Source organism: Scyliorhinus canicula, chromosome 4 (genome assembly GCF_902713615.1).
Source record: "Scyliorhinus canicula chromosome 4, sScyCan1.1, whole genome shotgun sequence".
Classification (NCBI taxonomy): Eukaryota; Metazoa; Chordata; class Chondrichthyes; order Carcharhiniformes; family Scyliorhinidae; genus Scyliorhinus; species Scyliorhinus canicula.
This window is the reverse complement of record NC_052149.1, coordinates 60,528,090-60,541,880: the sequence shown is the minus strand read 5'-3', so window position 1 is coordinate 60,541,880 and position 13,791 is coordinate 60,528,090. Positions and strand designations below refer to the sequence as shown.

General features: G+C 41.9%; 1 protein-coding gene across 16 annotated transcripts in view; it reads left to right on the top strand.

Annotated features, from left to right (window-relative positions):
* nfia (nuclear factor I/A) overlaps positions 1-13,791 on the top strand; it is a 1,014,328-nt gene that overhangs the window by 954,518 nt on the left and 46,019 nt on the right. For 14 of the 16 annotated variants that reach the window (XM_038794333.1, XM_038794326.1, XM_038794335.1 and 11 more), the window contains 2 exons: positions 3,409-3,500; positions 3,855-3,875. The exons of 1 other annotated variant lie outside the window; for it this stretch is intronic. In XM_038794333.1, the coding sequence (XP_038650261.1) occupies positions 3,409-3,500; positions 3,855-3,875 (113 nt within the window). The remainder of the gene's footprint in view (positions 1-3,408; positions 3,501-3,854; positions 3,876-13,791) is intronic. One more of the 16 variants, XM_038794324.1, reaches the window with a different exon arrangement.

Below are 13,791 nucleotides of genomic sequence, written 5' to 3'. Positions count from 1 at the left end.
CCGAGATCTCTCTGTTCATCTACACTACCAAGAATCTTGCCATTAGCCCAGTACTCTGCATTCCTGTTACTCCTTCCAAAGTGAACCACCTCACACTTTTCCGCATTAAACTCCATCTGCCACCTCTCAGCCCAGCTCTGCAGCTTATCTATGTCCCTCTGTATCCTATAACATCCTTCAGCACTATCCACAACTCCACCGACCTTCGTGTCATCTGCAAATTTACTAACCCATCCTTCTACACCCTCTTCCAGGTCATTTATAAAAATGACAAACAGCAGTGGCCCCAAAACATATCCTTGAGGTACACCACTAGTAACTGAACTCCAGGATGAACATTTGCCATCAACCACCACCCTCTGTCTTCTTTCAGCTAGCCAATTACTGATCCAAACCGTTAAATCACCTTCAATTCCATACTTCCTTATTTTCTGCAATAGCCTACCGTGGGGAACCTTATCAAACGCCTTACTGAAATCCATATACACCACATCAACAGCTTTACCCTGATCCACCTGTTTGGTCACCTTCTCAAAAAACTCAATAAGGTTTGTGAGGCATGACCTACCCTTCACAAAACCGTGTTGACTATCGCTAATCAACTTGTTCTTTTCAAGATAATTATAAACCCTATCTCTCATAACCTTTTCCAACATTTTACCCACAACCGAAGTAAGGCTCACAGGTCTATAATTACCAGGGTTGTCTCTACTCCCCTTCTTGAACAAGGGGACAACATTTGCTATCCTCCAGTCTTCCGGCACTATTCCTGTCGACAAAGACGACATAAAGATCAAGGACAAAGGCTCTGCAATCTCCTCCCTGGCTTCCCAGAGAATCCTAGGATAAATCCCATCTGGCCCAGGGGACTTATCTATTTTGACTTTGCTGGTTTGGAGTTGATTACGGAGACAATGGGGGGCAAGGTAGTGGGAGGGATTTGGAAACCAGGATGAGAATATTAAAATCAAGATGTTGCTTGCTCAAAATATCCAGTCTTATGTTACATTCTCGGATACAATTTTAATATACAAATAGCCAGAGTAAGCCTCATTCATTTCTCATAGGGACTACTAAAGGTCACTCAGAGAAATTTGGTGTTGTAAGACTTCTTACTGTGCTCACCCCAGTCCAACACCGACATCTCCACACCAGGGAAATTTAAGTGCTTGTAGGATTTATTTTGAGATATTTTACAGCCAAGAGGAGCAATCATGCTCCTAGTTGAAAATTCTCACCCCACCGATGTCAGGGAAGTAGAGAATTATTTTCTCACTTCCCCGCCCTCAGTAGGTCTCTCCAGATCTTTCAAGTGTTGATCCATAAATGTTCCCCCACCATCACCGGAACAGTGCATCAATAATCAGCAGTCCACACACTGCACAAACTGGATCTCTGATGATGTTTGACTGAGGTAAATTATTTACATTGACGATGAGTTTACTAAGATCAACAGTAGAGTGGGGTAGAATAAGAACAGATTGGATTGTTTGAGGATCATTCTTAGCACAATCATGTGTTAAACCATCTCACTATCTACAAGCACCCTGTTGGTGATAAAATATAAACACAAGAAAATTCTGTCTGCTTGATATAATCATAGATTGGGAAGTGCCATTCTCTAATGAATTGCATTAAGGTTGCAATATATGGATAAAAGCAATGTGATCTGAAGTAAGTAGTGACCAAATATAATGGAATAATGTAGAAAACTTATACTACATGTATGCTGCTGAAAGCATAAATTGAATTAAAAAATAATATGTTTTGCTAACAAAAATGAGACAATAAATATGGTTTAATAATCGTTCCAAACTTTTTTTTTATTCATCAGTGTAGAGCTAGTAAATTATTAATTCCACCTTCCCACAATTAGTAAGGAACCACATTTTTATTTGTTAATAGATGTTACCTTTGCATGTTTACTTTCAGCTGAGGCTTATTATAGTTTATTTTTTTTGCAACTATAAGATTGATGTACTTACTCTGGTTTGTCGCTGCTGTTCTTGAGTCAGCTGAGATAACAGATACAATGGGAGACCATTTGCTTCTTGACAGTATTCTCACTACAGTGGATGGTAATGAGAGCTCAGCTTACTTGTATGCAGCAAACTGTGAAGGAATGTTATAATAATCTTTATTGTCACAAGTAGGCTTACATTAACACTGCAATGAAGTTACTGTGAAAAGCCCCTAGTCGCCACATTCCGGCACCTGTTCGGGTACACAGAGGGAGAATTTAGAATATCCAATTCACCTAACAGCACGTCTTTCGGGACTTGGGAGGAAACCGGAGCACCCAGGGGAAACCCATGCGGACACGGGGCGAACGTGCAGACTCCGCACAGCCAGTGACCCAAGCTGGGAATCGAACCTGGGACCCTGGAGCTGTGAAGCAGGTGCTACCCACTGTGTTACCGTGCTGCCCTGTTATGTTATGCTCCACTTTATTCAAAGTTGTATTTGGTAACTTTTTGGAGGAAGAATTTGTGAGAAGAATTCTGGCTGTTACCTGTAGCAACATAATATTTAGAATGATTCGTAACATTCTTTTACAGTCTATTTTTGATTTATGAGACATACCCAAAGGAAATTTTCGCAAACCTATTTATGATTTGCTGCATTTGGTGATCAGGACAGTTTTTATCCCAATATTTGTAGTCCTTTCAGTTGACAATTTCCAATTGAGCTTCTTTAAATGCCATGTATCTGTTATCCAAGACCAAATCAAGGCAAGGTCAAACTCCTGTAAAATTACTTTTATTTTTCAGCCCTGTTTCCCTTTATTTAGCTTCCATTATTCACATGAATCATTGAGGGAAATAGCACAGAAGCACTTCTTAATTTTTTTAGAACTGGGGACAAGTTGTTTTTATTGCTACAGGTTCTAGTTTAATGTTCAATATGTAGCATTAGCTAATGTTTAATTATTTTCTATCCTAAAACATTGCCCTCACTGTACATCTTAAACTATATTTGCATTTGAATTCTACTATTTATGTTTTATCTCACTTACTCATATTGCTTCCTTATTCCTCAGACTCATGCATCACAGGTAACGGATATTAACCAGTAGCACTTTCTGTGACCCTTTACATTCATGCTTCAATATTAATATATTCCCAATGAAATTAAGTTTAGCTACTGTTTTACAATGTATGGTTGTTGTAGCACTGTGATTCTCACCCAACAAAAAAGATCATTGCGTTGTCTGTATATGTGTCCTTTTTTAACTGGAAGCTGGAGTTTTTCAAGCTTCAAAACATAATCACATTGTAAAATGAGTACCAGTATGTTTCGGTGAGTGCTTCTATAGACCCTGCTGCCTTTCAGTAAGGCTTAAGATGTTTGTTGTTTGTGTGCAACCCACTGCTGCTTCCTGAACGCATGTATCCCTTCCCTTCACAGCCTACTCGACACCCAGCACCTCCCCTGCAAACCGATTCGTGAGTGTTGGACCACGGGATCCCAGCTTTGTAAATATCCCTCAACAGCCACAGGTGGGCAGCTTTGAACCTTACCGTATTCAGTGTAGCTTTTTGTGGTCTTGTACCTCTGTGCAGTCAACTTCATTAGTTTGCTGCTTTCAGACAGCATATTGTAATCACCCGTGGGGATCTTTGAGAAATGTCTTTACACTCCAGCCGTAAAATGAATACAACTTTTTATTGAAAGATACAGGAAGTCTGCATGTTAGCTGAAAGTAAAATCCATGCAACCTTTTATGATACCTGGCAATTGATAGTATTTCAAGTAATCATAAAGTGAGATGTTGTCACCCTCTTTATCTTCTGAAAACCAATGAAGAGCATCAGCCTGCTAATTTTACTTTTCTGTCTACATTCACTATTTAGTGCTGTTTTGGAAAAGACAATGTAAGTGTTACATAAATTCTAGCTTACAACATAAAAAGCTGCTTGTGTCAGCTGTTTTAAAAGTCTTATATGCCACAGAATTTCATTCTGCATAACTTGGAAAAGTAGTATTACTTCATTTAATAATTGTTTGAATCTAAATTTCAATATATACTTGAAATATACTTTTGTATTTATATATTTGAACTGTTGATGTATTTTCAAATTGGTAGATGAGAGAAAAAAAATCTATAAATTAATACTAGTCACAAATAAAGTAAAACTAAAGTACATAACACACCATAGCTTCTCTGAAAAAATCAGCATCCATTTTATTTACCAGATTTTTAAAAAAATGTAACAGTGAGCAAGGGAGGCTGTTGGAAATACTTGTATATTATGAGAGTTGCTGTGAAAAGCTATAAACTGGCACTATGTCTGAGTCCAGTCTCATGTTCCTTGTATAGCAAAGTCTGTAAATGCCTTAGGATCCATTAATGCATTTTTTTCCATTCAGAGAGCTGTACGGATTACAGAATAAAAGGACAGGTTTCACAGAAAACAATGCTGATGTATTAGGAACTTAATCTGCACAAAAATGTAATTTTTACAATCTGTAAGATTGATAAGTGCAAGAAATTCAGGATTATCCCTGTATCCACTATAAACTGATTCTGCACATAACTGTGATTGATGATGAGACAGTATGTGGAGTTTCAATACCATCAATTGCAGACTGGAGTGCCCCAGCAAGTGCAAGCTCTGTGGTTTACAAATGACATTATAAATGGGCAATCGAACCTTCTTGTGGTTTAAAAAAAAGATGGCTCACGCAGGTAGCCTCAATTGTTCCTGGCTTTAAAAACTTCTTGTTTTTGTGTGCCCGCATTCTAATCTCTTAATCAAATATTTATTCAAAGATCTCCTAATCCTTAAGGTAGCAAGTTCTATCTGTGAGGCACGCAATAGCGGTATTGATGCACTCAGACTGGCTGGGGAGAGATCGATTTCGTCTGTGAATGCATGGTAAATTTGTGATTTTGAAAGATCTGCAGGAGGGAGGAGAAGAAGATGCAAATGTGAGAGACAAAAATCATTAACTAATTCCAACCTCACCATAGAAGTGCTGCAGGCGATAAGAGTTTAACTGCATTTGTTTAGCTGGGAAAGACTCTACAGCAGCAAGATAGGTGAACCTACGTGGCTAAATTATTAAGTTTAAGGGCGAAAAATAAAAACTCAACAACCAAAACGTTATTTTTTTTTACCATTTAGTGTTTTCCCCACAGCTAGTTGCATTTTTCTGCATTGTCCAGTTTGCTAACAAAATGCTAGCATTAAAAAAAATTACGTTTGCTCAAATTTACACATTCTAATGTAAAGAATTAGTCATTTTGTTATTCATTGAATGTTTTAGAATCTCATAATCTGAATCTGCAAGCGTTAAGTTTGTAAGCATTTAGTCACAAAGTAGTGCAAAGTGAAGTTCCTTGTACAGCACAAAGTAAGTCTAATTAAGGTTTTGAACTTTGTTAATTTTAGCGAGACAATATATTGCTCCTTAAACTAACAAAGGAACCAATCAACCTGACAATGTTGCAAGTGAAGACATACACCATGATACATGAAAATTTATTGCTGCTAACGCAATGGCTTTATACAGTTTTCTAATGACTTGTCTGTAGCATAGTCCATTTGCTTGCTATCACTATTTATTAACAGCTCTAGTTTACAGCTATTCAGATAGTACAGGTTAAACAGCATACCATTGAATCCTCTTGGATTGAGAAAGGAAGGGTCACAGAAAGTACACAGCTTGTTGAAAGATAGAATAACTAAAGCTACAGAATTTGTATCGGAAGGTCTGTATAAACTGTGTTCTAAATCAAAACCTGAAGTATCCATCGATAGAGACCCTGTCGCAAAAGCTTCATGTCAACTGCATTTTTTGTAAGCAATAAATTCCATATAGGCCAAGGACCTGCCTGGTTCTTTAAGCTGTTGATCGACAGTTACTGCTACCTGAACAAGAAAATGCAAGCAGCGACCTAGTGCTCTATGTTTCGCTGGACAGTTGAAGCATTTTTTCTTTAAGTCCTATCAAGACCTTTCTAACATCTGTGGGCACTTTTGCTTATATTTAAATGCCTGCATTTATATGGTAAGAGCTTGCTGATTTTTAAGTTATTTCCAAATAATTGAAAACAATTTACAGAAGTGCGCAGATCACTGAATAGCTAAATAACTGACTGAAAGTAACCTACACTTGACAAGTTACAACTTTAAGGCAGCTGAATATGTGTAGAACATTTTCAACTAACTAACCAACCAAGGATGCAAAAACTAGAGACACTCACGATATTTTATGACTAGGTGTTGCTGCCTTTCAGATGTCAAATTAAACTGAAGATCTACCTCTGGATTGCAATATATTCATACAGATTTATGTATCCGGAGTGAGTGCCAAAGTAAACAAGGCCCATCACGGAGGTTGATTTTACACAAGTGCTGATTCAGGAGCTGGTTCAATCCTGTCCGGTGATGGGACACAACTTACCCTTCCTCTTCCTTCACGAACAAACTTCCCTTTCTCATAAATATGATGTATCTAGCCTGTTGTGCTTGCTGCTAGCAATTTAATTTAATGAACTCAATAAGGACATCAATATAACTGGATAGTTCCACTTATGCTTCATGTAGAGTGCCACTGTTAGCACTGTTGCCTCACAGGGACCCGGCGCAATTCCGGCCCTGGGTCGCTGTCTCTGTGGAGTTTGCACATTCTCCCCGTGTCTGCATGGATTTCCTCCAGGTGCTCTGGTTTCCTCCCACAGTCCAAAGATGTGCAGGTTAGGTGGATTGGTTGTGCTAAATTGCCTCTTAGTGTCCAATAAAGATGCAAAGGTTAGGTTAAGAGGTTATTGGGATAGGCCAAGGGAGTGAGCTTGGGTGGAAGGTCGGTTCAGACTTGATGGCCCGAATGGCCTCCTTCTGTACTGTAGGGATTCTCTGATTCTATGAAATATTGAATATGGGTTGCTCACCAGAGGTCAATTTTTAAACCTGCCCCTACATGTTCAGGCTCCACTGGTGTCTTCAGAGCTGACTGCAATTTTAACTGATGGCTTCCTTAATAGACTAACCAGAAGAGGCCTACAAAAGAAAGGTATGTTTAAAAAGAAATTTTTTTTGACTTCGATCTGGGCCACGAAGGACAGAGTGTGAAATCTTCAGTCTTCCCTGCCTTCAGGCTTTCCTTCCCCTGCCCTTACAATCGCCCACCCTGCCAAATATGTCCTGACAGCATCCCCCTGCTATGCACTTGCTGACTGTCATGGTATATCCAGTGGTGATCTTCAGGGCTTCCTTTGATTGAGAGACTGACAGCCAGCATACAGATGAGGCCCACAAGTTAATGTTTTCCAAACTTCACACTGGAGAGGTGATGGGTACATAGTTTGTTTGACCCACTTAGCATGCTCACATGACTCGCACCATAAGTTCAGATCTAGGCTCCGATGCTCATCATGTCTGTAGTTCTATGTGAAATCATTCAAACATAGAATTTACAGTGCAGAAGGAGGCCATTTGGCCCATCAAGTCTGCACCAGCCCCTGGAAAGATAACTCAACTTAATCCCACGCCTCCACCCTATCCCGGTAACCCAATAACCCCACCTAACCTTTTGGACACTAAGGGGCAATTTATCACTGCCAATCCACCTAACCTGCACATCTTTGTGGGAGGAAACCGGAGCACCGGAGGAAACCTACGCAGACATGAGGAGAAAGTGCAAATTCTACACAGGCAGTCACCTGAGGCCGGAATTGAACCCGGGTCAGCAGTGCTAACCACTGTGCCACCATGCCGCCAATGGTTGACAACAAAATAGTTTAGTGGGTTTTGTGTAGGAAATCCTCTTGAAAACAAGTCCAAGAAGATCAAATTAGATCTGTAGATGGGTTTAGTTCCCATTCACTTCCTGTGATGATAACTGTGCTTTTAGGCATAAAGTGTTTGTGTTCAGACCATTCTCTAGAGTCTCTGAAAAGTTGCATGAGGAGTCATTAATAAACTGCCAAGTTACAAAAGATTCAGGGTAAATGAAAAGGCTACTCCTAAAATGTAATTTGCTGTTGGCTCTAATAATGAATTTTATTTGGCCTCAAATTTTGCAGGAATGTGATTCTGAGCTTAAAAAAAAAAGATAACTTTAGCTCTGTAATACTATTACTCCATGCTTTAAAACAAGTAATGTGTAAAGTAAATACGATATGTTTAAAAAAAAACACTGCTGGTTTCCTTCTGGACCAGGAAGAGCAGAAGTCAAACCTTGTGTCATCATTGCCCAATGCATTCATCCACTCTTAACCCACCTCAGAACCCTGAGCAAGATACCCACCGACTACCCACCTATGCACTTCCTGACTGTCAGGGACCAACAATTATTCATTTATGGGATGTGGGCACCGTTGACTAGGGGGAGGAGGGGTGGTCAGTGATGGTAGTACCTTTCATTGTCAAGGGGATGATGGTTAGATTAATTTCTGTTGGAAATGGTCATTACCTGTCAATTGTGTGGCACGAATGTTACTTGCTACTTAGAACATAGAACAGTACAGCACAGAACAGGCCCTTCGGCCCTCGATGTTGTGCCGAGCAATGATCACCCTACTCAAACCCACGTATCCACCCTATACCCGTAACCCAACAACCCCCCCTTAACCTTACACTACGGGCAATTTATCATGGCCAATCCACCTAACCCACACATCTTTGGACTGTGGGAGGAAACCGGAGCACCCGGAGGAAACCCACGCACACACGGGGAGGACGTGCAGACTCCACACAGACAGTGACCCAGCCGGGAATCGAACCTGGGACCCTGGAGCTGTGAAGCATTGATGCTAACCACCATGCTACCGTGAGGCCCCAATCAAAGCCTGGATATTACACTGGAAAAACTTGATTGGGGGCGTGGCAAGTTCTGGAGCGCAAGTCTTCAATACTATTGCTGGAATATTGTCAGGGCCCAAAGCCTTTGCTGTATCCACTGTTGATATCACGTGTAGTTGTTTCTTGATATTGCATGTAGTGAATGGAATTGGCTGAAGTCTGGCATCTGTGATGCTGGAAACCACCAGAAGCAGCTGAAATGGATCTTCTACTCAGTGGTTAGTCAAGAACTTAATTATTATTGTATCATGTGACAATCAGGACAATGGAAGTCAAAATAGATGGATATTGGTCTTTTATCTATATCCATGTTGCCATCAAAAGCACAATCCGACCATTCTGCAATTATTCTTCCTAGTTGCTGCTGCAATATTGGTCTTCACACAATATCTCCAGAATGTCTGGAGCTTAATCATTTAGCTGTAACTGTAACCTTCCACATGCACAGTTGGTTACTTGTTGCTGCTGGTAATCTGTAATTGGTCCTGCAGTGTAAGTGGACCAAAACCTACAGCACCAGAGCCTAACCAAATGTACCTGTTTCCACTGGAAGCAATTCTACTATAAACTAGCTAACTGTTTGTTTGCCTAGCATCACTGGAACAAAACGCCCTTTGTGAGCATTTGGTGTTAGGATATTGGTGAAGAATCTGACTTGCTTTTAAAAACACTTGACTATCAATAGATTGGTGCCAGAAGATTGCAGAGATGTACATATATTACTGCTGTCTCTTCCATCCATCTTCCCTGATTATTTTTACTGCACATAGCACAGTATTGGATTAGCTTGCTGTATAGCACATCAGGAGGAAGATCAATTTATTGACTTTGTCAGCATAGTAAGTAATTGTTGAAGGAGGAGGAATGGAAGGCGAGAGTGCACTGCATCAAAAATAAAATATGACATCTACTTTTTCTGCCTTATGCATCTTTAAATGTTTACACAGGAAAGAGCACTTCAGTTAATCAGGTGGTTGTGCATTATTAATTAACCCCAGTTCAGAGCTTTGCAGAATTGCATGGTTTTACAGAAATGCAGTGTTTGATTTCTTGGCGGTGATGGGAGGTGGGGGGGCATTGACCAACTTGCAGCATTTTTTCCCCCTCTGCTTCTTTCTTCAGACTGCAATCAGATCACATTTTGGCACAAATGACAGCAAAGTATTCAGCATATCGATAAATGGATTTGCAGTTCATGCAATAAGCAGTGTGACGAGACAACCCTGGCAGATTTTCTTTCCTAGGTGTTTTGAATTGAAATCCATCCTTGATTTCGAAGACCTGCGGACAGGTTTCAATGCGCTGCTTCTATTTTATGTTAAGCTGTGCTATGTCTAGCTATGCTAGAAAATGCAATTACCATTTCTCAGTATTTTAACTCTGAGCATATCGCACTGAAAAGGATTAGCTTAGCCAGGGTTTGTTTTGTTTTATGCCATCTTGAATTTCATCAAATTACTTGTGGTTCATTTATAAAGCCTGGATTTACATGTTCATCAAGCCTACTTGTGGTTTACACCAATCAAGAATATCATTGTTATTTTTCATATTACTTCATGATATAAGATACTGCACAAAGTATTACAGATTTTCTTTTTGTCACTTGTGGTGCTCTTACACCAGAGTAATGGACATAATAATTTATCCATTAAATGCACTCTAAGTAATAAACCCAAAGAATGCAAAGATTTTGGCCATAATCCAATAGTTCCTAAATGAGTGACATCAGATTGGCCAACATTTAATTCCATTGACTGCTCCTTTTGCTTCCCCGTTCAAAACAGATTTCTACCCCAAAATGTTTTATATCATTATGTTTTAGTGGTGTATTATTTCCTGATTTAGAGACTAACTTAGATTTTCCAACTTCTAGTCACCCACTGAAGTGTAGCAAAATGGGCAGCCAAAAGCAGATATCATGCCCTGCTAAACTCTTACCCAAAATGCAGCTGGCATGTTCTCCAACAGGAGGGAACTGCAATTATGGAATCAGTCACCTCCAATAAGTGGACACTTCTTTTAGTTATTGTTTTGAGTGCATGTTCATCCTGGTGTGCTGTCTGGATGTCAGACATTAATCATATTTGTTTCAAATGGGTGACTTGGATTCCTAGGAGGAAATAGGTAATAGTGGAGGTAATGGAAATGATACTGTCGTGTATTTCAGCAGTTTGTTAACGCTCTGTTTTCCACTCTTGGCACTTGGATTGTCCTAAATCTTTGGGCTAGTTATAAATTATTTACTTTTTTCCTCCAACACAGTAACTGGCACCAATGAGACTCCTGGACAGAAAGCTCTATCTAATATATTTTGTTTTATGTCACAGCGCAAAGACCTGTAGAGTGATGCATGAAAGATGTTGCCTACACACTTGCTGGCATCTTGCTTTGACAGACGCTCGGTTTGGACAGTAGTCCCAATGACACCACTAAGATCAATAACTAATAGTAATGTTGACTACTCTAAGTGGCATTGCATGGGAGAAAGCAGGACACGTGACAGATAGCCAGCACTTCCTGGTTACATAAAACCCATCAAGATATCATCAACAGATTCTGCAGGCGCAGGCATAACTGGCAAGAGATTGTGAGCAATTGGTAAGTGACAGTGAGCTATTGGAAACTGGCAATGACGGTGAGCTATTGGAAATTGACAGTGATGGTGAGCTATTAGAAAAAGGCAGTGATGGTAAACTATTGGACGCTGCTGGAAACTGCCAGTGATGGTGAGCTATTGGAACCTGCCAGTGATGGTGAGCTACTGAAACCTGCCAGTGATGGTGAGCCAGTGGAACCTGCCAGTGATGGTGAGCCATTGGAACCTGCCAGTGATGGTGAGCCATTGGAACCTGCCAGTGACAGTGAGCTACAGGAGCCTGCCAGTGATGGTGAGCCATTGGAACCTGCCAGTGATGGTGAGCCATTGGAACCTGCCAGTGATGGTGAGCCATTGGAACCTGCCAGTGATGGTGAGCTATTGGAACCTGCCAGTGACGGTGAGCCATTGGAACCTGCCAATGATGGTGAGCTACAGGAGCCTGCCAGTGATGGTGAGCCATTGGAACCTGCCAGTGATGGTGAGCCATTGGAACCTGCCAATGATGGTGAGCCATTGGAACCTGCCAGTGATGGTGAGCCATTGGAACCTGCCAGTGATGGTGAGCCACAGGAGCCTGCCAGTGATGGTGAGCCATTGGAACCTGCCAGTGATGGTGAGCCATTGGAACCTGCCAGTGATGGTGAGCCATTGCAACCTGCCAGTGATGGTGAGCCATTGGAACCTGCCAGTGATGGGGCCACAGGAGCCTGCCAGTGATGGTGAGCCACAGGAGCCTGCCAGTGATGGTGAGCTACAGGAGCCTGCCAGTGATGGTGAGCCATTGGAACCTGCCAGTGATGGTGAGCCATTGGAACCTGCCAGTGATGGTGAGCTATTGGAACCTGCCAGTGATGGTGAGCCATTGGAACCTGCCAATGATGGTGAGCCCTTGGAACCTGCCAGTGATGGTGAGCCATTGGAACCTGCCAGTGATGGTGAGCCATTGGAACCTGCCAGTGATGGTGAGCAACAGGAGCCTGCCAGTGATGGTGAGCCATTGGAACCTGCCAGTGATGGTGAGCCAGTGGAACCTGCCAGTGATGGTGAGCCATTGGAACCTGCCAGTGATGGTGAGCCATTGGAACCTGCCAGTGATGGTGAGCCACAGGAGCCTGCCAGTGATGGTGAGCCATTGGAACCTGCCAGTGATGGTGAGCTATTGGAACCTGCCAGTGATGGTGAGCTATTGGAACCTGCCAGTGATGGTGAGCTATTGGAACCTGCCAGTGATGGTGAGCCATTGGAACCTGCCAGTGATGGTGAGCTATTGGAACCTGCCAGTGATGGTGAGCCATTGGAACCTGCCAGTGATGGTGAGCCATTGGAACCTGCCAGTGATGGTGAGCCACAGGAGCCTGCCAGTGATGGTGAGCCACAGGAGCCTGCCACCGCTTTTCAGAATGAAGTACAGGAATCTGCCAATGATTGTGAGGATAAAGCCCTGTCAGTTTCTGAGTCACAGGAGAACCAACGCAAAACTCTTCCATTTATCGCAAGGACACATTCAGCTACTAGTTATGCAGTGGGACAGTAAATGCAGCTGGACAAATGATCAGCTGTGTTTAAAAACATGGTTCCATCTACTCGAAGCCATCTCACACAGTATCGCCTCTACTTCTAACACCAGGAGGTCAGGAGCTTGGCTCCTGAATACACCCATTTCCGCATGTTTCCTTCTCTTTCCTTGTTGTCCCTTTGATTTAGTAAAGACTGCGAAAGGTAGGGTACAGGGTGAGGTCTTTCAATATTAATGTCATCCAATGGTGCTTTCATAGAACTCCTCTTCATACAATATACAGTGCAGAAGCAGGCCATTCGGCCAATTGGAAAGAATACCTTACCCAAGCCCACACCTCCACCCTATCCCCATAACCCAATAAACCCCCCCAACACTAAGGGCTATTTTGGACACTAAGGGCAATTTAGCATGGCCAGTCCACCTAACCTGCACATCTTTGGACTCTGGGAGGAAACCGGAGCACCCGGACGAAACCCAGGCAGACACGGGAAGAACGTGCAGACTCCGCACAGACAGTGACCCAAGCCGGGAATCGAACCTTGGACCCTGGAGCTGTGAAGCAATTGTGATAACCACTATGCTACCGTGCTGCCCCAAAGCTGTGCTGCTTCTATTGTTTCCATCTTATTCAATCTCATCATATGTGGTCTTGCCCTTCCGTCACCAGCCTGCTCCTTGCTTCCATCCAAATCTATGCCTGAGGTTATGTTAATGAACTGACCATGCACAATTAGGTGTAAATGCGTTTCTTCTATTTGAAAGTAATGTTCTAGATCTGCTAGCTCTATAATTCCATGTGGTTGCCTGTCAGAATAGCCCATATGGCATTGATCTTTCTTAATAGCTCAGACCTTTGACACTAT